At 47.1% G+C, this 26569-nt stretch overlaps 1 protein-coding gene across 1 annotated transcript; it reads right to left on the bottom strand.

The window, feature by feature from the left end:
* Positions 1–11830: 11830 nt before the first annotated feature.
* LOC119251167 (patr class I histocompatibility antigen, A-126 alpha chain-like) lies at positions 11831–22092 on the bottom strand. Its single transcript, XM_037518614.2, has 8 exons — positions 22055–22092; positions 16557–16782; positions 16085–16354; positions 15574–15849; positions 14732–15007; positions 14476–14607; positions 14178–14210; positions 11831–13837 (listed from the first exon to the last, which is right to left on the bottom strand). The coding sequence occupies exons 2-8, from the start codon at positions 16756–16758 to the stop codon at positions 13833–13835; spliced, it is 1194 nt and encodes a 397-aa protein (XP_037374511.2). The 5' UTR covers positions 16759–16782; positions 22055–22092; the 3' UTR covers positions 11831–13832.
* Between the last annotated feature and the right edge of the window lie 4477 nt (positions 22093–26569).

Genomic DNA, 26569 nt, shown 5'->3' with positions numbered 1-26569 from the left:
TTGGACCTCCCTGGTGGTACAGGGGGTTGAGTGCAGCTCTGTGAAGCTGGTAGCAGCCTCTGCAGTGTGAGTTGCTCCTGTCAAGGAGCAACCCACATGGCACAGACCTCTCCTGTCTTCCCCACTGCTCCCCTCAGCAGTGTGTTTTGGTCACTCTGCCTGTTCTGTTCCCCACTCTGTCTCTGGTGAATCCTCTCACCCCCCCGCAACTCTGGCTTGTACCCCAGTTCTTGTATGCGCGAATAAATAAATCTTTAAAAAAATCAGTTGAGGAATTTAGCATAATTTACTTTTGAAAACATTATTTCTAGTGCATGCAAGAACATTTAAATAACACTCAAAGACACACATATTTATTCATTCTCCTCACCCCCAGCACCCCAATCAGCCAGTGTCTGCTCAAAACTAGTACACAATTTATCATTTTTCTTCTCAAAAAAATATATTCATTCTTCTGTATGGGCAATAGTGTTTGTTTTCCTATCACTACCTGAGTTCAGGACACAAAGTGGGACAAAACATTGCGTCATGAATCTGATAAAGGACTATATCTAGAATTTACAAAATAGCCCTTAAAACTTAATATCAGGGCCTCCCCGGGTGGCGCAGCGGTTGAGCGCTGGGCTGCGAAGCTGCCCGCAGCCTCTGCAGCACCAGTTCGATCCCTGGCTACCGGCGAGGATCCCACATGGTGCCAGACCTCTCCTGCCGGCCGCTGCTCCCCTCAGCAGTGTATTTCACCAGTCTGCCTGTTCTGCTCCCTGCTCTGCTCTGGTGAATTCTCTCACCCTCTCTCACCCTTGCTTCTGACTGTACCCAGTGCTTGTATAAATAAATAAATCTTTAAAAAATAATAAATAAAACTCAATATTTGAAAGAAATAACCCTATTTTTAAAAAAGACAAAAACAGTGTAGTAATCAATGGTACCTCAGTAAAAATGTGGACAAAAGGCCTTAACAGACATTTCACCAAGAAGAGATACAGAAGAAAAGGAAGAACATGAACAGATACTCAGTATCACAGTTCACAGGGGAAACACAGTTAAGAACAACAGTAACACCATCACACTTAGGAGATGTTGAACAGGCAAACCCTGTACAGTACCAGGTGCTGCCCAGGATGTGGACAACAGGAGCCTCATCACTGCCCGCAGGAATGCAAAATGGCCAGTCATTCTAGATCTTTGACAGTTTCTTTGAAACTGCCAAAACCCTGACCATACAGCCCAGTGATCACTGCTCCACTAGTTACCCAACTAATTTAAACTTATATTTGCACAAAAACCCTGCATGCATGTAAATGTTCACAGCAGAACACCCGTAAGTGTGAGCTTCCCATAGTGACTAACTTCAAAAGACAATGGTAACTAAAAAAATGAAACAAAAAGAAGCTTTGCAGGGGCCTCCCTGGTGGTACAAGGGGTTAAGATGCAACCCATGAAGCTATGCACAGCCACTGCAGCAGGAGTTCGATCCCCTGTCAGGGAATTACCCACATGACGCAGCAGACCTCTCCTGACTCTCCCGCTGCTCCCCTCAGCAGTGTATTTCAGTCAGTCTGCCTGTTCTGTTCCCCACTCTGTCTCTGGTGCAGCCTCTCACCCACCCACCCCCACACCTCTGGCCTGTACCCCAGATCTTGTATGCATAAATAAATATTTTTTTTTAAAAGAAGCTTTGCAGGAAGAAAACTGGGAGACTCTACCTTACACCATCAGTGATCAGTCAAGTGGGCATGATTGAATGTTGACTGATGCGCACTTGACCTGTTGAGTAAACAGTGGTCCTGCACCTCTGTGGTCTGCTTTCCCAAGCCACAGTCCCACTCAAAGAAGAAAAAAAACCAAAACACTAAATTGAAGGACAATATTCCTGAGCTGTACTCCTTGACAGAGGCTAAGAGTAGAAAATTGAGGAGGGAGGGGTCACAAGACCAGAAAGTGGAGGTGGGGGTAGAAGGGATTAACATAGTTATTAAACCCACTAGGGAAATGGCTCCATCCCCACACTTCCAGAGACATAGAATTCTTGTTTGACACCTTATTTCTCTCAGGGCCTTGACTGTGTCACTCTAGCTGCTCTGACCTCCACTGTTTCTTGTGAGAAAACAGCCACTGATCACTTTATTGCCTGAATTTTCTACTGTTTTTGAAGCAGGGATGGAGAGGGCCACTAAAGAGGCCACAGGGCAGGAGTCTGGATGGAAGGAACGGCCACCCCCTGCCCAGGCTCTGAGACCAGGGAGACACCAAAAAGCCCCAAAAGGCCAAAGGCCAAAAGGCCCAAAACTAAAAGCTGCAGCCTAACAAAGGACAGTGCCTGGTAAGAGGATGGGTCACTGTATGTGGTTCTCACCCTCGCACACAGTTGCAAGAGACCTCAGGCTCTGGAAACAACAACTGAAGCAGGACTTTACCTGAGCCTGCTGCTTGGGGGAGTCTGATGCTTAATTTCTGTTGCTTTCCCAATCCTGCTGCTTGAGGGGGGTCTACCGCTTTGATTCTGCTGCTGGCTGGAGTGGAGAAGTGCTCGGTGTGCTACACTGCTTGTTCACTGTGGCAGCCATGACACCCTTGAACTCCCTTCCTGAACAATAAAGAAGGCTTATGCTATGATGGGTGGGAGAGCAAGTTTCTCACACAAACTCTATAAAACCCTGCCATTTTACTCTTGGGTGCTCAGCCTTTTGGGAGTGATCCCACTGAGCCCGTCATGTGATCATTAAATCTCTCTCTCCACCTCGCTGAGTGTCGTCTGAGTTCTCTGGGAAATGCCATAACACAACCATGGGGTTTGTTTACAAACAGGGGAAACAAAGAGCTCACTGTACCCACAATTGGTGGCTGCCTCACCCAGGGAGCATCTGTGATGGTCGCCACCGGTCCCCAGGGGCACTGGACAGCACCGGCCAGTAGTGATGGCCACGACGGGTCCCGCAGAGGCGGTGTCAGAGACGCCCAGGGTTAAAGGCTCTTTGTGAGGGGATGGGTTACACCAGCACCAAACAGCTCTTGGAGACGCCAGGCCCAGGGCCTTTGGGCTCCTCTCAGGCGATGTCAGGGACAGGACCGAGGCCTAGCCTGTGACAGAGTCCTTCGGCCTCTCTCCCTCCTCGGAGGGCGGCTGCTGGTGCTGCTTTTCCTCTCTCTACGGAGGCTGGAACCGGCTTCTTTTCTCCAGGGGCTTCTGATATCATCTCTCCTTCTTCAGGGGCTCCCTTGTCCTCTTCCCTCAGGGCTGGGGTCCTCGTCTCCTTTCCCTGGGTGGGGGGGGCTCCTCAGCTCCCTCCAGCCCTGGCTTTTATCCTCTTTCACCCACAAGTTGGATGGGACCAGTTAGCACCAGTCAGCTCACCCCTGATGGCCCATTACAAACGTCAGTGACTGGGGCCTCCGCTGGTGGTGCAGGCAGTTAAGCACAGTGCTGTGAAGCTCTCTGCAGCCTCTGTAGCACAGGTTCAATCCTGGCTGGCCTGCGAGGGTCCCACATAGCGAAGCAGACCTCTCCTGTCTCGCCTGCTGCTCCCCTCAGCAGTGTATTTCAGTCAGCCTGCCTGTTCTGTTCCCCACTCTGTCTCTGGTGAATCCTCTCACCCTCCCATGCATCTGGTCTGTACCCTGGTTCTTGTATAAAATAAATAAATAAATCTTAAAAAAAAACAAAAAACAAAGGGCAGTGACTGGGCTCTGAGGAGCAGCTGGCACAACTGCCTATGTTGGAGTAGCAGGAGGAAAACACCATTTTCCTGCCGCTCCCATTGCTGAGAAGGCTGCGTTCCGGTAACAGTTTGTGACAAAATACTTCAAAATTGGTAGCTAAACCACAAAGATCTGGCATCTGGCACAGTCTCTGAGGGGAAGGTAGCAGGAGGGGCCTCACTCAGAGGTGCCAGCTCTGGGTCCCATGAGGCTGCGATGGGGACGAGATGTTGGCGGATCTGAACAGTTGTGATCAGCGTGGAAGGACCTGCCTCAGAGCTCGTACATGTGGCTCCTGGAGAAAACCCTCAGGTCTTTGTCCTGTGGGCGTCCCCTTAGCTGAGGGTCCACCGTGTGCAGGGAGTCACCCCAGAAAGGGACCGGGGGGAGCCCGGGCGGGAAGTCTCAGCGCCTGTGAGCCTGACTCTGTGACATGGCGCGTCCCTTCTGCTTCATTCTCCTCACGAGGAAGAGCCAGCGAGTCAGACACACTCACGGGGGGAACTGTCTCCCCTCCTGTGTATCAGAGAATGGGTGGAAAATTGAAAACCAACACAGTAGACCTTCTGGACACTCATTATTTTCATTCCGCCCACATGAAAAATAAGCTGCCTCCCACCCAAGGCCCCTGAAAGTCTCTCCCATCACAGAAGCAGCGTGACGTCAGCATCTTATCACATGGCTCAGAACCACGCAGAGGAGGCTCCTTGAGAGCATCTGTGCAGTGAAGCCGTCTGTGCTCAGCTCCTCGTGGGCTGAGGCAGTTTCCTGCCCCAAAAGCCCTCGATGAGGATACTGTGGAGGACAGACACAGGGCAACTTGTAGACCCATTTTTTAGTGTGATTCTAAAGCCACTTAATTGAGATATAACTAAAGACCATCGAGTCACTTGTTGAAGGCTCACCTCTCATGTCCTTTTGGTAAGCACAGAGCAGGGCAACCCTCCCATACTCTACCTTGAGAACATCTCCATCACCACAACAACCTTGTTTCCTGGGCCTGGGCCCATGGGGCACCACCCCCACCTTTGCCTCCCCAGCCCTGGGCAGCCAGAGCCCACTCTCTGCCTCTGGGGACAGGTCTGGGAACTTCTCTCTAAACACACCCCAGGTGACTTTGCTGACATAGACTTGCAGTTGGGCATTTGGGGCCCCTTAGCCCAACACATGCTGGAACCCAGGAACATACTCCACTGGGTTCTGGGGTCACAGAAAACCACGTGACCCCACCATGGAGGCCCTGCAGCCTGGGGTGTGAGGAGAGAAGGGCTGCAATAGCTGCCTCAGAGGGGGCCAAGGGCAGAGCCAGGAGGTTCCTTCCTCAGTGGGAAGGGGACATGGGAGCTGGGTCTTGAAGCCAGATGTGGGCCCAGGAACAGAAGAGGCTCAGGGAGCTGATGAAAGGCCAGGTATGTGACTTCAGCAGCTACTTGCTCTGTGTGACCTCGGAGATTTTTCCCGCCACTCTGTGAATTGGGAATTGATACTGACCGGACACCCCTCCCCCCGATTTCCCTTTAGAAACAAGGACATGGAGACTGGGGGTTAGGCAATGCTCAGGTCTGAACCCCAGCCACCTGGATAATGTCTGGGCCTCCCGCCTGACACCATCCTGCAAACTGACCAGGGGACCAAGGAGGCAGTGACCCTGGAGCCCTCACCACCCACTCCAGACACCACACATTTCTTGCCTGGATTTGACTAAAGACAAAAGCACAGTAGTAAGTCATCATGTCATCACCCTTTATGGAAATGAATTGAACTTACTAAACAAAAAGGTACAGTGACTGATTGTACCAAAAAATAAAATCCAACTTTATGCCTCTCCAGGAGACCCATTGGAGCTACTAAGATAAATAAACTGGATTGAAAAAGTTCTTGGGAAAGAACACAAGTAATCGGGGCACCCCAAAAATTTCAGGGACTGCCATGTAAGATAAAATAAACTTCCAGCTAAAAAAGGTAACAAGAGACAGGGATGAACACCATATGATTAAGGAATCCTACATCAGGAAGACATCACACTCATCAATACACTTGCACAAAACAAAGGAGCAACAAAATATATAAGGCAACTATTAACACATCTGAAAACAGATATTGGCAGCAACACAATAGGGATAAAGAAATTCAAGACCCCACTTTCATCAAGGACACACCCACCTGACAGAACTCAGGGAAACTATAGCTTTAAGTGATAAATTAGACCATGTGGACTGAAAAGATATTTATAGGGCACTACACTCCAAAAAAGCTGAATGCATATTCTTGTCAGGTGCACATGGAATAGTCTCCAGAATATACCACTTGTTGGGTCACACAACAAGTGTTATAAATTCCTGATGACTGAAGTCATGCAAGTATCTCTCTGAAATCATAAAAGTGTCAAACTTGAATCAACCATAAAAAGAAACCAGGGGGATAAATATAACATGTGGAGATGAACAACACACTACCCAATGACAATTGGGTTAAGGAGGAAATCAAAAGAGAACATTAAAAATACCTTGAGACAAATGACGACCTATCAGTGCTGCTTGTGGGGAAGCAGCACTAAGAGGGGAATATAGAACAATACAGGCCACACCTAGAGTCAAGACAGAGCTCAAGGAAAGAATCTAACCTTTCACCTAAAATAGCTAGAAAGAACAAATGAAACAAAGAGACAGTAGAAGGAAAAATATTAAAGCTGAAATAAATGACACATAAATCAAAGACATCCAAAAAATCAATGAAACCAAAAACTGGTTCTTGAAAAAAAATAAACAAAACAGACAAATCTTTTACTACATTTTCAAGGAGGAAAAATGGGAAAAAACAAGTGGAGAAGTTACAACAGACACGTTAGGAATAGAGACGATCATAAGATAATACCAAATATCTATATGTTGATACACTGAATAACCTCAAATAACCTAGAAGAGACTGACAAATTCTTAGAAGTAGACAACCTTCTAAGACTGAGTCAGGAAGATTCAGAGCAAAGCAACTACAAGCAAAGACACTGAAATAGTAATCAAAAAGTTTCCCAAACAACAAAGCCCAGGACCAGGCATTTTTAGTGACTTCTACAAAATCTTTAAAGATGAATACTTGACTTTCTCAAGTCTTCAAAAAACAAACAGAGGAAGAGGAAATGCTGCCATCACATCTCATGAGGCCAACATTCCCTTGATATCAAAAACAGAGAAGGAGAGACCTGGCTCCTCTCAGGGCTGCTGAGCCTCTGTGCTGCTGGAGACCATGAGGTTTATTGGAGAAAAACATCCTCCCTTCCCCTCCCACCCCGTGGAACCCACACCCCAGACCCACTCTGCTCAGAGCACAAGGCCCCTCCATTCCCAGCACCTGGACCCGGGGTACAAACTGCCCTCCCTCCCCATCATCACGCCTAGTGGCTCCCCAGGACAGAGACCCAGACCCACGCACCCCAGGAAGGACAGGCCAGAGCCTGCTTGTGGTCTAACCCTCACTGTGAGCAGGTGTCACGGAGAAGCATCAGGACACACAACATTGTCCCCAAGGAATCGGGGTCTCCCCAGGGGCCCTATCCTACTCTGTCTGCTTGTTCAGTCACCTGAAGTTCAGTCCCTGACCTGCCAGGGACAAGAACAAGGTCCTGCCCCAAACACAGCAGGAGGCGGGTCAGATCCCCACTGAGGACTTCTCCCTCCTCCTCTCTAACTTTGGTGGGGATTCCTGCCTTGGGATGAGGGACTCAGTGAGTCAGAGCAGCAGAAAAGGGGAGATGAATCCTGATCAGAGAAAACACCTTCAATAAGTTAGCAGGCAGAATGAGGGGCCCCCCGGGACCCCCAAACCTGTATGCTCTAAATGACCTTGGCCTTCTGCCACATAAAGGCAGAGCACACTCTGAGTGTGAAAGAACATAGTAGAGCAGCGCCATAGAGAGGAAGGGAAGATGGGATAACAGTTTCCCAAGAAAACACTGAAACTCCCACCCCGTCCCCCAGGGTAGCGGACCAGCCAGACTTCTGGGGGGGTTGGGAGGGTGGAGGGGTTGTAGTTGCAGGATGTGCCCCACCCCGACCCCAGCTCTCAGCCCAGCCCAGCCCCCAGCTCCACCCACCCCAGGGGGAGGGGAGCAGGAGGGGAAACTTCTACTCAAAACTGCCCCAGGAGGACACACCCTGAAACCTCATCTCTCCCCAGTGCTGCCCTTGGGTCCATGTGAGGAGGAAAAAGAGCACAGGGCAGGTGTCCCTGGACAACCCCGGGGGACACTGGGCACCCCGCATGAAGTATACTCACCCTCTCACTGCCTCTCCAGCTCCTCAGGGCCTGTTTTTGCTGCTTTGTCAACACACACTGTTCCCTGTTCCCTGTTCTGTCTTGTCATATACAAATTGTCCTGATCCTAACGGGTTGATCACTTATTTTCCTCTTTAATGGCCATATACCTCTAACTTTTTAAATTATTTTACGTGCTTTTGAAATAGTTTCAGGTAAATACCTAAGGTTGCCAAAAGACAGTGGAGAATGTAAAATGAATTGTGAATTGAAAACACAGCTCCTGACGGGATGAAGTGAACCCCTTTCTCCAACATGCACTCCAGTAAAGTTTAGGTTCATAAGGTTAAGATGAGGGGTCACAAGGAAAGCCTCTTCGGTAAACGGTGTTGGGGACGCTGGACAGCCACGTGCAAAAGAATGAAACTAGACCACTGTCTCCCACCTCACACAAAAATCAACTCAAAATGGATAACGGGCTGGGATGTAAGACCAGAAGCCATAAAATCCATGGAAGAAAACAAGGACAGAACGCGCCATGACACACATGTCAGAGATATCTCTGTGGCCCCGTCCCCTGCAGCGAGGAGAACAACAGGGAATGTGACCCAGGGGCTCCCGCACACTCAACAGCTACTGCACAGGAAGCGCCATAACGCAGAGACCCCTGAGGAAGCACGTGCACACCACACCCCTGACAGCACGGACAGCAAATATCTACAACTGTTGGTGGGATAGGCCTGGGTGCTGCTGCCGTCACCCCCAGAAAGCCACAAGCAGAGCCAGGAATGGAATCTACAAGCTCTTTCACTTTTCAGACCATGGGCCATTGATCTGAGAGAATGGGGGGCATCTCACCCTGAAGGGCCTGTTCCCCCATCTCATCTCCAGCTGGCCTCGTTATAATCAGTCACACACAGACAGTCACAGCAAACAGCCGTCAGAACAGCCCGTCACAGTTGTGCTCCTGGTATCCAGCACGTTCAACCTCCAGACTGTTATCAGCCCCCGGCCTCACCCAGACACTACACCTCCATAGTCAGTTTGCATGAATTCAACAGGAACAGAAATTATTATGCAGACATTTTGATTTTGCTTTGTTGCCACTTATACGAACCTCAGACTGAGAGCTCCTAAAAGCCAGGAGTCAGGGCTAAGGACCACGCCAAGGTCTCACCATCAGACATGGCCTGCGGTATATGTATCTTTGGGGAAATCCCTCTCGAGGCTCCCGAGACATCTGGGTTTCTGGGCTTGTCAAGGGGTTGCCTTTTTTACCATAATGACAGATCTTTTGTACCCCTAAAACAAGTGCCAGTTTACTGTTTCTTGTAGGCTCTGAGATCAGTCTGGTGTCTGAAAACACAACATTACAGATAAAGCCATGGTAAATTACTAATATTTCCAATGGTCTATTAAAGAGAAGGGGGGAGAAAACTTAATTGGATTTATGGAAACAAACATTTTTTTTAAGATTTATTTATTTATGCATAGAAGATCTGGGTGTAGGTCAGAGGTTGGGGGAGGGAGGCAATGGTGATGACAGGATTCATCAGAGACAGAGTGGAGAAAAGAACAGGCAGATCTACTGAAATACACTGCTGAGGGGAGCAGTGGGCATGACAGGAGAGGTCTACTGCGTCATGTGGGTAGCTCCCTGGCCGGGGATCCAACTCAGGCCATCATGGAGTCTCTTCCAGGTGTCTCCTTCCAAGTCTGTAAGTTCCTGGTTCAAGTCCAAAGCCAAGAGGCAAGGCGGCTTCTCCACACGTCTCTCTCCTGTGTGTCTCCTGGTGCTCTCTGCACTAACAAACCCTCATGTTCTGAGCAAATCGTCCATCAGAACAGCCCATCAAGGCTGACACTCCTGGTGTCCATCATGTTCATCCCCAGAACTTGCTTTCAGCCTCCCGGGTATCCTGCCCCTGATACATCAGAAGGCGTCAGTGTCCGGCACTCTTTGGGGCATCAGCAGGGTAGGATCTCAGTTTAAAACAAGAGCTTTAGTTCAAAGAAAACAGATCATGAGTCATGTAGCGTGTGTGTGCAGCCTGTGTGTTTGCAGGTTCCTGTACCAGGTATGGGCCCTTCCTCCCTGGCCCCCTCTCAGAAGGACAGAGCTAAGGTAGAGGACAGGGCACTGTCTGTGGTTCTCACCCGTGTGCTCAGTTGCAACCACTCAGGCTCAGGGAACAGCAATGAGGTTTCTCTAACAAACAGGAGAGCAGGGAAATAAAGAGTCTCTAAGGCCTCCGTGGCCGGCTGTGTCACCCAAGAGAGAGTCTGCAGTGTCCCAAAGAGTCCTAAATTAAGGCTGCCCATGTAAGATGGTACAGTTTTGTCAGGGAGGGCCTGGAGTTTGGGGCACAGCCACAAGCACTGGGCCAGGGTCCAACTCACATGGCAGCGGGAGGTGCTCCCAGGAGGTTCTCACCTCTGAGGGGACACCCCAGCAGGTTCTCACCTCTGAGGGGACACCCCAGCAGGCACAGCCACAGTCTGATGGCCTGGCTGGATGGGAAGGAGGCAACAGCACTAGGAGGTGGTGCCAGACAGTCAGCAGCAATGTCAGGTCTCAAAGGTGATCTTGCTGTTGTACCCCAGAGGGTTGCATGCCCTGGGGTGGTATGGGGGGGACAGAGAGCCTCTGCTGCCAGATTGGCCACCGCCTTTGTTGAAGACACTGACGGGGGCTGGTGGTGAAGTGCCTACCCACTGTCACCCACTGCCACTCCCGCTGCTGGTTGCAGTGGGCACAGCTGTCAGGGTGGCCTGGGCCCTGTCCTCAAGCAGCGGCCTCCTGGAGCCTGCCAGAGCAGGTGGGGTCCATTCAAACCCAGCTGATGCCCCCCAGCTCTCATGCCTAACCCAGCGAGGTGGCCTCAGTGAAGCTGTCTTGTGGCACCCACTGCAGGGCATCCTTGGTGCTGCCCAGAAGTAGCTCCTCTGGGGGGCAGGGGAGGAGGATCCTAAGCCCTAGGGGCTTCTTTGCTCAAACCAGGCTTGCTCTGGGGGAGGGACCCTCTGAAGGCTGCCTGCACCCTGGCAGGAAACCCCCCTCTGCCACCACCTCTAGAGCTGTGCCCACCTGCACACACAGGGTGCCAGGGCAGGAAACCACCACTGCTGTTGCCAGCACTTTCAGACTCCTGCTCCCACTGGCCTCTGGCTGTGCCCCCTGGGACAGCCACACCAACAAAACCCACATGTCCCACCACTCAGGGAACAGGAAAGAGCTGGGTAGCCACAGGGATCTGGAGTCAGTGTCACACACTATACTATTATATACAAATATACACACATTCACATGTATCTATTAATGCCTTTAGTAAATTTTACTTGAAAAAATTCTGTTGTAAATTTGTATCAAATCAGTGAGAAATCCATCCAGGGATAGTGACAGGCCCTTCACATCTCTACTTCACAGTCTGAAATGTTGGGTGGCCTCCTGACCCCTCTTTCTCACACCCCAGATGTTACATTAGGAAATGCTATAAAGTCTTTCTCTAAATATATCCAGCTCCAATGACTTCCTTTTATTTTCCTGATCACACCCCAAAAAGCTACCAAATTTTCCATCCTAGAATCTTTGCTAGTTTCATATATTTATCTCCCCACCTCTCACCTTCACCTCTGCAACCAGACTGAGGCTTCTAAAGAGTGGTTGCACCATGTTACCCTGTCCAAAAGGTCCATTGATAACAAATCTTACTCAGAGAAAAGATTATGAATTTCAAACCAAACTTCAGTGACAAGCCTAAATATTTGTCAATTATTTCCTTTTATAGAAAAGTATAGGTTTTTCACTTTGAAACATAGAAAAAGCGCAGTGTATCAGCTTAGTTAAAAATCCGGCAGCCAAATGTACTGCTTGGCCATCAAGTTTCTCTTTCTAAATTCACTTATATTCACATAATTCTACACTTATTACATAATGCTTTTAAAAATAAAAACCATCAAAATCCTTAGTTAAATAATCCCACATCTGGATTGAATCATGGTAGTATGGATAATTTTTATAAATTCCAGTTTATTTATTCATCAGTAAAATGTAATATTTGATAATATCTCCAGAGAATAAGCTTCCTGTGTTTAGGGAGATGATAGTATTATCATGCCTACTATGAAGTGGATCATTTGCATAGTCACTACTAGATTGTATCAGAACTGCTCTCATACTAAGGCTTCCCCGAAAACAAAGTACTATTGGTCATTGCTGGACCAGTATGGAAAACAGAGCTCACTCCTGACACCAGGCACCACCTGAATCGTGTATTTGTGTTTCCTTGTTATAGTGCTGAGCCATTAATAAATGTCCTTAAGAACAGAAGATACAAAAATCACCATAATGAATGGAAACTGTCCAGATATTGACCAAGATGTACAACCTAAATAAGCCAGCTTGTGGACCATTCACTAATAATGAGCTGAATCCAGTCATTTGGAAACTCTCATATTTTGACATATAATTTGCTGTATCCTCTCAGCTCCAGCAGGAACAATGAAATGGTGAAACTACTTAATCCATGGTAATGATGTAACAGTAAACAATTTCTTGTAAGACCTGATTCTTTAAAAATTGTGGGTGTTGGACCTCTCTGGTTGCCTAAGGGTTAAGTCTCAGCACTACTACCAAGAAGGCCCGCTGCAACAGCCTGAATGGGTCCCAGGCCAGGGAGCTGACCCACATGGAGCAGCAGACCACTCCTGTCTCGCCCACTGCTCCCCTCAGCAGTGCATTTCAGTATATCCACCAGTTCTGCTCCCCACTCTGTCTCTGGTGAATCCTCTCACGCCTCTGCCATAAACCACTGGCCACACCCCAGTTATTCTAAGCAAAAATTAAAAAAAAAAAAAACTTAAAAAATTGTGGACGTTTCATTAGGAAATTATAGAAAAATAATAACTCAGTGTTGTAAAGGGAAAATAAAGGATAAAAGCATCAAGATTTGTTACCATCAGGAGAATAAAAATTTGTCAGAAGATGTCACCTTCTGGCCATGTGGTGGATATATAAGTGGTGTAAAAAAAGTCATAATCTGCAGCATCGAGTAAAAGATCCATCTCAGGCCCAGCAAACAGCAGAGGCTGGGGACCCAGTGGTGGCGCAGGTGAAACAATACAAAAGGGAGGACTCAGTCAATGGGAGTCAGGCTTTGTCATCAAATGAGTCTGATGCCAAACTATAGAGGGTCCGTCCACCATCCAGAACTGCCCGGCCAGGAAGCCTGGGCTGGTCTGCAGCCCTAGTCAGCAATAGGTGCAGCCTGGTGGGGTTCAAGTGTTAGTTTTCAAGTTTGGCTTAATCTAATCTGGCCCTTTGTCTGCTTTCTCTCCATCCATATATAAGGATTTCTTTTTCTCCTTCTTACTTATACCTCTTCCATCCATGTTGCCACAGTGGCATGAGTTATGCTTTCTGATCGTGGATGCTACTTCATTATACAGGGACATACATCACCTGTATATGTACATACACGTATACATGTAATCCCAGCTTCTACTTGCTGTGTCACCTGTCTGGGGCATTCAGGTGGTTCCCATAGCTTGGCTACTGTAAATAGTGCTGCAGTGGTGACGGGAGTGCAGGTCCCTTCACAGGAGTGTCTTTATCCTCTGTGAGGAGATCCTCAGTGTAGAATTGCTGGGTCCAATGGCAGAACCACATTTACTCTTTTAAGAAACCTCAGTACTGTTTCCATAAGGGTTGGTTCAGTCTTTATCCAAAAACAATGCAGGACTGTCTCCTTTTTTCCATATCCTTGTCAGCACTTGTTGTTTCTGGTCTTTTGGATATGGGCCGTTCTTGCTGGTGTGAAGTGGTTTAAACCAGGGGAACATAAAGCCAGAAAATGTGGGAAAAAAATCCACACACGGCTGTCTCACACTGTGAAAGAAAATGATTATGAAGAAATTCAGGTGAAGGACCTGAGTGTTAACATTATCAATGGTCCACTGCATTCTCAAGATGTCCTCCTGAAAGCATCCCCATCACCTAATCCCAGCCTCTCTGCTTCAATCCCTAGCAACTACTGCAAGCTCAAGGGTCTCACCATTAGGGACTGAGATATACTTCAGAGCCCTGGGCACTGCCTCTGTTCAGAGGAGAATACAACAAAACTTGGTCAGAGATGAGATCAGGAGGGGCTGAAGAGGGGGAGTCCCCCATGCACTGCATCTACACTGTCCTCAGAGGCTCAGGGATCAAACTCTTAATCCACACTTACCTGGAGCCAGAGTACAGCTATCTCCTTGTCCACCTGTCAGAAGAAACATCATATGACACCAGGGAGCAGTCAGGTCAGAAGTCCTAAAGGAATCTTCTAATCCTACACCACAGGGAAGTTTCCAGAACTGTGACTAAAGACCCAGGTCAGGACTGGGAAAACTGAAGAAAGGAGCTGAGGGGGGACTGGACCAAATGCCCTCTGGGCAACACACGTGTGTGGATGGTACTTCCCATTAGCCAGGCAGGGCAAGTTCTCCCTGGGACATGAAAGCCCCCAGTGGACAAGATTCCCCCACCTCCTTCCCAATCTGAACGCTTCTTCCTCCACATCACAGCTGCAGCCACCACAGCTCCAGTGAGCACAGCTCCAAGGAGAACCAGGCAAGCAACGACACCCCCAGTGAGGACCAAGGCCTGAGGAGGGGGCACTGGAAGGGAACAGAAGCGAAGGTCAGACTCTGAGTCCCAGGCCTCATCCTGCCCCTCTGAGGGTTTCTAGAAGGGCTCCTGATTCCTCTGAGCAGTAGCTCAGTGTCCAGTCCCCCTCCTCACCCCATCTCAGGACTCGGAGCTCCTCCAGCCCTGCATGTTGCACATGGCACGTGTATCTCTGCTCCTCTCCAGAAGGCACTACCACAGCCACCCACTTCTGGAAGGTTCCATCACCCCCAGGCCTGGTGTCCACAAGCTCCATGTCCTGGGTCAGGTTCTCCCCATCTCGCTGCCAGATCAGGGTGATGTCCGCAGGGTAGAAGCCCAGGGCCCAGCACTTCAGGGTGACCTCACGGTCAGAGGTGAGGTTGAGGGTCACTTGTGCCTTTGGGGGATCTGAGAAGGGTAAAAAAAAATTCACACTTTGGGTTTTTTCTTCCTGGACACTGAAGTAGCTTCACTGACCATCCTCAGAATGAACATGACAATTGGTTTGGAGGGAGGAAGCACAAAGCCCAGAAACCAGCCTAGTCTGGGGGATCTGGGATAATCAGGTGAGAACCCAGGGTAGGAGGACGCAGGTCTCTAAGGAGAACACAGACTTTTGCTCCTGACCTGGTTGGAAGGTGAATGACATAGAAATGCAGGAGTCAGATCCAGAAATGTTCTCAGACCAAAAACAAGACCTTGAAAGAGAAACTTATGGTTCCCAGGATGGCTGCAGGGTCAAAAGGATCAGGGAAGAGTTATTTCAGGATGGCCTCCCTCCCTCAGGAGAGACTGGATTCCTTAACTGTCCAGAAAAGTGGTGTCTTCTGGGCGAGTCTCTCTCTGGCACAGAACATGAAACCCAGGGGGACTCTCCCTCTCTGCCCAGAAAGCAGCTGCTGTTCTGCCCATGATTCCATTTCCCTGTGGGGCGCCAGAAGAGGGGAGGTCCGAGGCCTCGTGGCCCCTCTTACCTGTGCGCTGCAGCACCTCCTTCCCCGTCTCCAGGAGTCTGCGGAGCCGCGGGAAGCACCTGCTCTGCACACTGTGCCTGACGCGCTCGGCCCTGCCCGCCGCCTCCCACGCGCGCTGGGTGATCTGAGCCCCCGAGTCCGCGGGGGTCCAGGAGCGCAGGTCCTCGCTCAGGGAGATGAAATCCGCGCCGTCATACGCGAACTGGTCATAGCCGCCGACGAGACTCAGGTCTGGCCCCACTTCACAGCCAAACATCCTCTGCAGGGTGTGAGATCCTGAAACCCACCCCTGTGGTCAGCCCAGGGGTCACCATGAAGTCACCCCGCTCTCTATCCATGAATGAACCTAAACTGAAAAATCAAGGGGCAGGCAGGAAAGCCCCTTCCCGGTGGAGGGGCCTGGCAGAACCACCCACCTCGAGGGGTCAGTGGACCCTGAGACTCGGGACACCCCGGTCTTCGGGTGGGAATGGGGGGTGACCTGACCCTGGCCCCGCTCCGCGAAGCTCACCGTCCTCGCTCTGGTTGTATCGGCCCAGCAGGTCCCTCAGGAGCGCTTTGAACCACTGCGCTTTGTCCCTTTGGTTCTGAGTCTCCTCGTCCAGGTCCTCCTGCCCCACCTGCCCCGCCCAGGGCGCCCGCGGCTCCGCACTCTGGCCCGGAGAATCGCTGTCGAACCGCCCGAACTGCGTGTCGTCCACGTAGCCCACGGCGATGTAGTGGGGCTCCCTGAGGCCAGGGCGGGACATCGCAGTGTGGAAAATCCTTAGGGAATGGGAACCTGGGGACAGGGAGGGGCCCAGACTCAGGGGGGCCAGAGCACTCAGGGGAGGCGGGAGGGACAGAAGGGGCCAGAACACAGGGTGCCTGCAGGGGGTACAAGAGGTTGGGGGGAGATGAGCCTTTCCTGGGGTCCTGCACCCGCAGTGGGCTCCTTGCTCCTCCCTCCTGGAGCAACAGTGTCCAGCTGGACACGCACTCACCCGCCCGGGTCTCCATCAGGGCCAGGGGCCCCCAGAGCAGCAGCAGGAGGGTGAGGGGCATCACACCCCATCCAGGGGCCTGGGGAGAAGGAGTCCAGGAGGGTCCTTGGAGACTTTGTAACTGGAGCAGGACGATGCTGATTGTCTTCCCTGGACACCCCCAGGAAATGGGGAGAGAGAGTGGGACTGAGTATGGGGTCATCAAGGCTGCAGCACCCCAAAGAGCCTGTGAGAGGGAGACATGGTGCTGTAACAGAGTGACATCCACAGAAAGGGGAGGCTCCAAATTCTCTCCCCACCTTAGCAGGGGAGAAGCAGCAGCCTGGAGGAATGAAGAAACTAGAAGTATTTTCAGATAATTGTGAATATTGATACTAAATTAAAACTGTACAGGTGGTAGTTCCTAGAAGGTTATTTGCAAAGTGAAACCTGAAATAATATCATGGAATATTTCCTGTTCTCTTACATTTCCATAGTCCTCTTGCATTGGTTGGAACTTGTGCTAATGCATGGCTTTTTAAAGGTGATACAGTGTTTCACTAAGTTACATAGATTTTCAATGCTAATTACACTGGAATCAAATTATCAAAAAATGTTTTATTTTTTAAAGACAAATCCCAAAAGAAAAATTCATAGTGTAAGTTGTCAAGTAGTGATGCACTCAGTTTTTCTAATCGTGGTTTTCTCTGAGAGCTTATATTTTATCAGGTAAAATTACCATCATTTACCAATTGTTGATTTTCTTCAAGAAACAGACATTCACTTTCAAACAGAAAGTGTCTGCTAATTAACCCAATTTAAATAACCTTAGTTTTTGTCATTCATCCCTTCAAGTAATATTGCTATTGGCCTCAAATAAAAAAAGTCTGATTCATCTCATACAAATATGTTCCTTGGGACACAGTGCTTGGGAACACAGAAGTGCTCTGTGTGTCCTTCCAGGTCAGCACACCAGATATTTTAAAATGTGGAGTTGAGGGTGACACAATAATGAAGATAACTTTTAATGCTTTTTCCAGGACTTTTTCAAGTGAAACTGGCTTTAATTTTTATTTCTGCAGGTAAGTGCTGGTGAGGAATTACTACTTCTGCAGTGGTACTATAAGCTCCACTCTTACTAAATTTTACCTCAGTGAATGCCAAAATAGTGAAAAGACAAATGGTGTCTAAGTGATGTTTTGAAAATAGTTTTACATCATGGATCCCATGAAAGGCTCTGGGTGACTTCAAGGGCTCCACAGACCACACTTCGAGAAATGTTTTTCTTAGTGAAACAGGGAACATCTCCCAAATTCTCTGCCTTTGCCTCCTCTTCATTTCCCAGCATCCTTCTCCCTGACTGGCTCCTGCCTCCCCAAGCTGCCTCCCCTGCAGATACAATGGGGAGCAGAGAGAGGACCCTGGAGACATGGAGCTTGCTCTGTCATGAAAGATGAACACTGAATAAAGGTGACAAACCCGACCTGAACCAAGTGATAGGAGGAAAGAGCATGTTTATTGTGAAAGCAGAGAAGCAGGAGAGCTAACACTGATGTGGTTTATGGAGTAGGTGGGTTTGGAGTGTGGGGCCCTTGGGTTCACTCTTGGAAAGTTTTCACCAGAGCTCCCGTTTCAGTAACACGTGGCGAGTTCCCAGGCGAGTTTCTCCACGTGACAGAGATGATAGTTATGTTTAAAGACCAGGTTTATTAAGGAAGGGATAAAACAGTAAAAGACCTTTGCATAGACACAAGGGGCAGGAAGAGTTGTCCTGAAAGGAATAGGTTTGCTGAGAGAGGCCTGCATGGTCGCAGGTGGGAGGCCTTCAGGAGAGCTGCCTCCTCTGAGGGAGGTCAGTGAAGAGAAGTCCCGCTGCTCCCCTAAGCAGTACCGCACCTCTGGCCTGTACCACAGTTCTTGTATGCCTAAATAATAAATCTTCAAAAAGAAAGAAAGACATTTATTTAAAACAGATATGTTAAAGGTCTTGAATAATGTAGTGTCAAAACAAAATGGCTATCTTTGAGCCAAAGCTCTCCTGAAAAAAAAAAGAAGGGAATGGAGGCATCACACTCCCAGACTTCAAACTCTACTACAAAGCCATAATCATCAAAACTGCATGGTATTGGAACAAGAACAGACATACAGACCAATGGAATCGAATAGAAAATCCAGAAATAAACCCACAGATTTATGGTCAACTAATCTTTGACAAAGGAGCAAAGACTATGCATTGGAGCAAAGAAAGTTTGTTCAATAAATGGTGCTGGGAAAACTGGGTCACTACATGCAAAAGAATGAAGCTTGACCACTACCTCACACCATACACAAAAATCAACTCAAAATGGATTAAAGAACTAGACATAAGACCTGAAACCATAAAATATATAGAAGGAAATATAGGCAAAACACTACGTGATTTGCACATCAAAGACATCTTTACAAACACATCACCCAAAGCAGTGATAGTGAAGGCAAAGATAAACAGCTGGGACTACATCAAATTAAAGAGCTTCTGCACAGCAAAAGAGACAATAGCAAAAAGAAAGAGAAACCCCACCAACTGGGAGAACATTTTTGCGCCCAACACTAATGATAAAGGACTGATCACAAAAATCTGCAAAGAGCTGATGAGACTCAACAACAACAAAGAAAGTAATCCAGTCAAAAAATGGGCAGAAGAGCTAAAAAGAAACTTCTCTGAAGAGGAAATGCAAATGGCCAACAGGCATATGAAAAAATGTTCAACATCACTTGTCATCAGGGAAATGCAAATCAAAACTACCATGAGATACCATCTTACACCAGTGAGAATGGCACATATTAAAAAAACTAGCAACAACAAATGTTGGCGAGGCTGTGGAGAAAAAGGAACTCTTCTGCACTGTTGGTGGGAGTGCAAACTGGTCCAACCACTGTGGAGAGCTGTGTGGAGATTTCTGGACCTACTAAACATAGAGCTTCCATATGATCCAGCAATTCCACTCCTAGGTATTTACCCAAAGGACACAGAAACATCAATTCCAAAGAACACCTGCACCCCTATGTTTATAGCAGCACTGTTTACAATAGCTAAGCTTTGGAAACAACCCAAATGCCCAAAAATAGATGACTGGATCAAGAAGATGTGGTCCATATACACCATGGAATATTACTCAGCATTCAAAAAAGATAAACACATGCAATTTGCAGCAACATGGATGGCACTGGAAGGGATCATGCTCAGCGAAATAAGCCAAAAAGAAAAAGAAAAATACCGGATGGTCTCACTCATAGCAGGAATCTAGAAAACTTAAATAAGGGACCAGGAAAACGAATAACTATAAGAAAGTGAAAATCAAAATCAACAAAAAACTACGAACCAGAGACACTTTCATGGGGCGGGGGTGGGAGGGGAGGGATTGGGGTCAGAATGGGGGGGGGGCTGCAATTGTATGGGGAATATAAAAATAAAATTTATTATTAAAAAAAAATGGCTATCTTTGAAAAAAAAAAGGTGCAAAATAGGAAGGCAAAAAAAAAAAAGGTGTTGAAGGTCTGAAGGTCTGAGAGAAGAATCTTAGAAAAAATGTTGTGTGCTAGAATGACTTGCTTTAGATATCTTTAAGTTTATTGTCAGCAGTGTACTTATGTAAAACCAAACTTTATTTTTCATTTGCAGTAAAGACTCAAGTATTCTTAAACTGCTTTTACAAGTTCTTGATGACAAATTAAAGATGTTTGGGTGATCTAACATTTTGGTTCTCTTTTACCCTCAGACTTGGTTAACTGAAAATTGTAGTCCTGTCAGCATTGTTGAGCACTGTGAAAAGATCTCTACTTTTAAAAACCTCCAGTTATCAGTCTGGGTAATTTAGTGTTGTTTTATAAAAATCTGTATATATTTATTAAGCCTGTGACAAAATTTTTCTTGAAGTCAAATTTCAAAAATAGTAAAGTTTTTGATCAGTAGAATGATTTGATGTGTGGAAAATGCTAAAACACATTGGACCAATCTAGAGATGTTAAAACTTCATAGAAAAAAATATCATTATTGAGGGAAAAGTTATACCTTTTCAGCATATATAAAAATTGATTAAAGTGTTCTAAAATAGGGCCTCCCCTGGTGGTGCAGGCTGCTGAGCACAGCGCTGTGAAGATGTCCACAGCCTCTATAGTACCAGTTCGGTTTCAGCCAGCCTGCAAGGGTCCCACATAGCATGGCACACCTCTCCTGTTATACCCGTTGCTCCCCTCAGCAGTCTGCCTCTTCTGTTCCCTGCTCTGTTGCTGGTGAATCCTCTCACCCTCCTGCGAATCTGGACTGTACCCCAGTTCTTGTATAAATAAATAAATAAATCTTTTTTAAAAAAGTGTTCTAAAATATAGGAGATATTTAAAACCTACTATGTTCTGATATAATATTATTGGATGATTCTGATTATTCTGAAATGTATGTGTGTGTGTGTCATAAAATTGAGCAAACATCCTTGTCTCTTGCCTTAAACCATAATTTTAGGTATGGTCATTTACAAGTTATTGTTATTTCCAAAGGTTACTTGCTGAGCTTTGTCTTCAGAAAACTCACAAAAAGAGACTGACAATATAGATATGTTTTGGAACTGAGAAGACCTACCAAGCCTATCAAAAATTGGATTTATGAAAATTACCAACAGAAGATATAGAGACTAAATACACTGGAAAACTACACTGAGGAGGATTTGTATAATATTTAATGACTTTTTTAAAAATTATATTGGTTTTTAATGTTTTGTTTTATTTCCAGAAAACGTGTCTTTAAACTGGGCTATGATCTTAGCAGTGGCAAGTTGCATCTTTTTATGACCAAACTGAAACATTTGTTTTTCTCTTTTCTCATCCCAAAAATGTATAGACCATATTTGTACTTCTCAGGACAATGTGTAGCTTTGCATAATCTCAATAGGGAATTTGGTTTATTTCTTCTTAAATTAGAAAATTAAAAACATGTTTTGTTACAAGGCTTTGATTGAAATTCTTCTGGGAGTAAAATTTGAGCTGAGCTGAGCTGAGAGGAACGAGCCAAGAAAAGCAAGCCAAGAAAAGCCTTGCTTACCGGGTTCCACAGCTCTCCATGAAAGGTGAGGAAGCTGCCCCCATTGGCAGGGCTGGAAAAAACCCTGGGAAAAGCCCTGGGAACCTCGAGAAGAGGAAATCTCAGGTGAAGTCTGGTAAGACCGTGACTTTGAAGCAGCCTGCATGGACTGGGTGTCAAAAGGCTCACTCTAGGCCCTGTGGAGTTTTCAGCAAAGCCAACAACATTCTTCTTGGTTATTCTGCCCTATGAGTTTAAACAAATATAGGGAAAATTGTTTAAAATTAGATTTGCTTTACTATTTTACAGAATTGGGATGAGGGTAGAGAAAAATTATGTCTCAGTAACTATTTACATTAGTCTCTGGTCCTCTTCAGTGAGGGCTGTACCCTAAATGTCATCATCTTGAGGAAGAGAAAAAGTAATCCCTCGTACATCTAGGACTATGCTATGTTCTATAACTTACTGCTGCCACACCGCCACCAAAGCCTTAACATCATGTCGGGAACTGTGGCGCCAGCAAATGCAGGCTTTCCATGGTAAACTCCCACAACCACCACCACGACCCCATTCAGCAGGAAGCAGCCAGAAGATGTGACGCCCCTTTCTCCCACAGAAATGAGAGGTCATAACAGAGAGTGGGGATTATGATGCAGTCACGAATGACTGGTCTCTTAGATAGGCATTAACAAGTTTGTCTTTCCCTTATCTCCTGCAATTTCCCCCTTGTTTGACAGGTGTTTCTTTATGACCTGTCTCTCACATGAGCATTAACAAGTCCCCCTGCATTTCAAGGAAGAGAGAGTTAAACCTCAGTTATTGAAGAAAAGTAAGCTGGCGCCCACCTGTCTCTGTGCCGACCCCCTCCCCCTCCCCTTTGCAGACTCTAACCCATCTCCCCGTTTTTCCCTTTGTATAAATACCCCTGCACTCTGCCAAAGAGTAAGATGGTTGTCTTTCAGACAGGAGTCTGCTGCCCTCCTCATTTGTCGACAAATTAAAACAAGACTTTCCTTTTCCTCAAACTCTGTTTCCTTTTATTGGCTGAGGGAAACTGAGGCCAGCATTCAGTATCACAATGACCTGCCACCAGGAACTTTCAGAAAGAGGCTGGAGAAGGACAGACCTTGGAACCTTCAAGAGAAAACACAGACCTGGAAGCCAGAAGACCCTGGAGCCAGGCCTGCCCAGTCCTCAGGGGAATCCAGCCCAGACTCCATGTCAGACCCAGGTGAGGGAGGCACTGGGGGCACAGACATTCACTTCAGCTGCTCATGGTCTCAGGGGTTATTTTCCACGTCCCTCCTCTAGTGGGCAAAGGACACTGTTGGGCAAAGAGGAAACAAAGATGATGGACACAAAGAACAAGACACAGGAAAATCAGCCACAGGGAAGTGGGACAGGAAAGACACCAAGGGTGAGGTGAGAGATCTGGGCCTAAGCCCTGCCCAGGTGAGCAGGCCCCAGGCCCCGGGAGGCAGGACTGAGGCTGTGGGACAGGGGTCTGCCCAGGATGAAGTGGGCAGAATAGCTGGTGTGTGTGATATGTCCATGGAGATTCCGACCCCAGGGTGGTCTTGGGGATGATTAGGAATGAGCACAACAGGAACTAAGCTAGTGAGGGAACAGGATAATTATAATTCCAGGGCCAATTAAAAAAAAAAAAATCCAAGAAGGAAAAGTATCTGATCTACTCACTGGTCAGCTGTGACTGGCTGTCATAATCCTGGTGTGTATCTCAACCACCTGCCAGAGGGGCCTAAGGGGGCAAATGCCTGTGTTGTGGATCTGAGGGGCCACTTTGAGGCCTCCTTGCCACTCAACCAGCTCTCAAGGCCTGGGCAAGAGGCCTGGACTGTGTGGACAGGGACATCTCCAAGATCCTGGCTGAAAGATTCCATGTGCAGAAGCAGAGAGCAGGGCGACCATCAGGAGCCCTAGAAAGACTGCCAAGAGACAGTGACAAACCTCCCCGGGGAGGAGGCTGCAGCTGCTCACCCAAGAGCCAAAGCACCAGGAGGAAGCAGGTCCCCAGGCCCTTCAGATCATGCCCCTGTGCTCTGTAGTGCCACAGCCCTGACACAGGAGACAACTTTTCTGAAAGAACACATGATTCTGGTCACGGAAAACATTAAAAAATTCTAACAGGAAGCATCTCAACCAATGCAGGTGTTGGTAGACATGGACCAGGCCAAGTCCAGAGAGCAGCTGCTGCAGAACCTCCAAGAAGCAGATGCGTGAGCATGTTGGGAGCTGACACTGAGGAAATACTGAAAACTCCACACAGAGCCGTGATTTCTGCCAGGCTGACAGGCACACGGAACACCTTAGTGAGTGATGGTCTCCATCCTCCAGGCTACTCAGAAAAATGGGTGCCCTCGGAAGCTTTGAAGGACAGGCTGGAGGCCTTGACCTGCCCCCAGAGTGTGGCCACATTCACCAGTCAGTCTGTTGTACTTTATGAACATTTTCAAATACACAGAAAAATTGAAATAACAGTGCAAAGCACACCACCTAGATCCAGCATTAGCATTCGCCACATTTGCTTTATGACTTATCTTTATCCACGGATCCATCTCATTCATCCATCTTGTTTTTCTGGTGCATTTCAAAGTTAGCTGCAGAAGACAGTACATTTCTTTTTTTTTTATTATTTTTTAGACATTTACTTTATTTATGCATACAAGAGTCAGAGATATGAGGGTGAGAGGATTCACCAGAGACAGAGTGGGGAGCAGAGCAGGTGGATCTACCAAAATACACTGCTGAGGGGAGCAGCGGGTAAGGCAGGAGAGGTCTGCTGTACCATGTGGGTCAGCTCCCTGGCTGGGGTTCAAACTTACTGCAGTGGTTGCCAATAGTGTCACAGTGCTGAGCCTTAACCCCTTGTGTCATAAGGGACTCCCCACATTTCATTTCTCAACACTTGGGTTAAGATTTTTTTTTGAGATGAAACTCTATCTGGAGAAATGCACAATTGTTAAGTATACAATTAAAGGAGTTTTGACACTTATGAAGAACATTATGATATATTATTCCTTTCTTCTCTTGGAAACAATGAACATTTAAATAATTCAATGATGTGTCTCACTTAACTATATAATTTATCAGCCCTCCCTCCTTTTGAGTAACTACTGCAGTCCAATCTGAAGCCTCCCTGGTCCCTCCATTCTCAGAACATTCCCAGACAATACTCTGCCTGGAACAGAGTCCATGCCTGATTCATTTTCATAGTTATTTATTTTATTATATTTATTCTGATAACTTTGATTTTTCAACCATATTTTTGGGTGGGTTATAGGTGCAAAACTCCAAAATATATGTTATTGCCCCATAAAAATATGATATATCAATATATGATATGTTATTCATCTTTGGTCTTTCATCAGATAAGTTTATCAAACTCTGCCTTTTCCTTTCATCCACAAACTATCAGTTAATCATAAGCATCAGCTTAGCTGTTTTCATACCTTCATGGCCATATATTATCATTAATATCTATGGTAAATACTTTAATTATCAGTTTTATTAGAAAAACTTGCATTTACAGGCAATGTCTGAAGCATCATTTCATTAGGGAGCTAACCCACAAGGCACAGCAGACCTCTCCTGTCTCACCTGCTGCTCCCTTCAACAGTGTATTTCAGTAGGTCCACCTGTTCTGCTCCCCTACTCTGTCTCTGGTGAATCTTCTTACCCCCACACCTGTGGCCTATACTCCAGTTCTTGTATGCATAAATAAATAAAAACAAATCTTTAATAAAAAAGACAAGGAAATAATGATTTCACTTTATAATTAACCTGTATATACTCACCCAAATCACATCAATTCCTTCACATGAGTACTACTTTCACATTATATAACAAGTTACTAATAGAAAACACACAAGCCAGAAAACTTATGGCCTTAAACATCACATCAACCATCAGCTTTTCTCAATTTTTGAAGACATAAAAATAAAAATCATTTCATATAACCGCATACAAACTACATACCTTTGTAAAGTGGTGGGGCAGTCAAACTATTTTCCAGGTTTTAGCTGAAATGACCATCAAAATTGCTCAGATTGTATCCACCTTGTTTTGGGTCAATTTGCCTCCTTGAGCCTAAGCAGAGGACAATATTAAAAGCCATGATGATCCTCACTGACACTGTGATTAAATGAATGTGTGGCTTTTTGGCCCTCAAATGGCAACAAAACTCCCCATGTTCACTGAGTGCGCATGAGCCGTGGTTTCCACTTCATTGCCTGTGGTCTGTGGTTTGTTATTTCAGTTTCTAGACTATCAAGTCAGTTTACTTTGTCTCCAGATTTTTCCTCTCAGGACCCCAGAATTCTTCATACTGGGCCAGGTGGTCTCTGTCCACGTCCCTGACACGTGGTCATGGTTTTGCTTCAATAATCTGTGATTCTTAAATCTGTCCCAAGCCCTGAGTTACACCCACCTTTCCCCACATACCACTTGGGACATAACCCTGGAAACTACCCTGGTCCTAGTCAGCCCCGAGTCTGTCCTCACAGATTTTCTGTCCCCCCTGGACTGGCCCCTGGGTCCCCTCCTTGGTTTCCCTGCTCCTCCATTCAGGCACCACAGATATTGTCCTGGAATCTGGGAAAGGCTCCTCCTCCGTGTCCTGGCATCTCACCAGCCCCTGAGACCCGCCCTCCAGGCAGGTGCCCGACTGCAGGGACAGGAAGAGAAACTGCTGGGCATGGGTAAGGGTGACTAATCCATAGGATCTCTTCCCCCCAACTTGTGGGTGAAGGCACCTTCCCCTCCAAATTCTGAGACCCCAAAGGGGTGCCTTTTGGCTACAGGTCAGAGATGACAAAAAGGGGTGCTTTTCCTGTTATTCTCTTCCAGGTGGGTAATGAGGCCTCCACTGCCTGCTCATCCCTGGACTGTGTCCTCAGATCTTTTGAACTCCTGCCTGGCCAGCTCATAAACTAGAGAACAAAGAAATCCTGGAGGAGGTTGG

Source organism: Talpa occidentalis, unplaced genomic scaffold (assembly GCF_014898055.3).
Source record: "Talpa occidentalis isolate TD23 unplaced genomic scaffold, MPIMG_talOcc4v2.1 talOcc4.2, whole genome shotgun sequence".
NCBI classification, from domain to species: Eukaryota; Metazoa; Chordata; class Mammalia; order Eulipotyphla; family Talpidae; genus Talpa; species Talpa occidentalis.
This window is presented reverse-complemented; position numbering and strand designations above follow the sequence as displayed.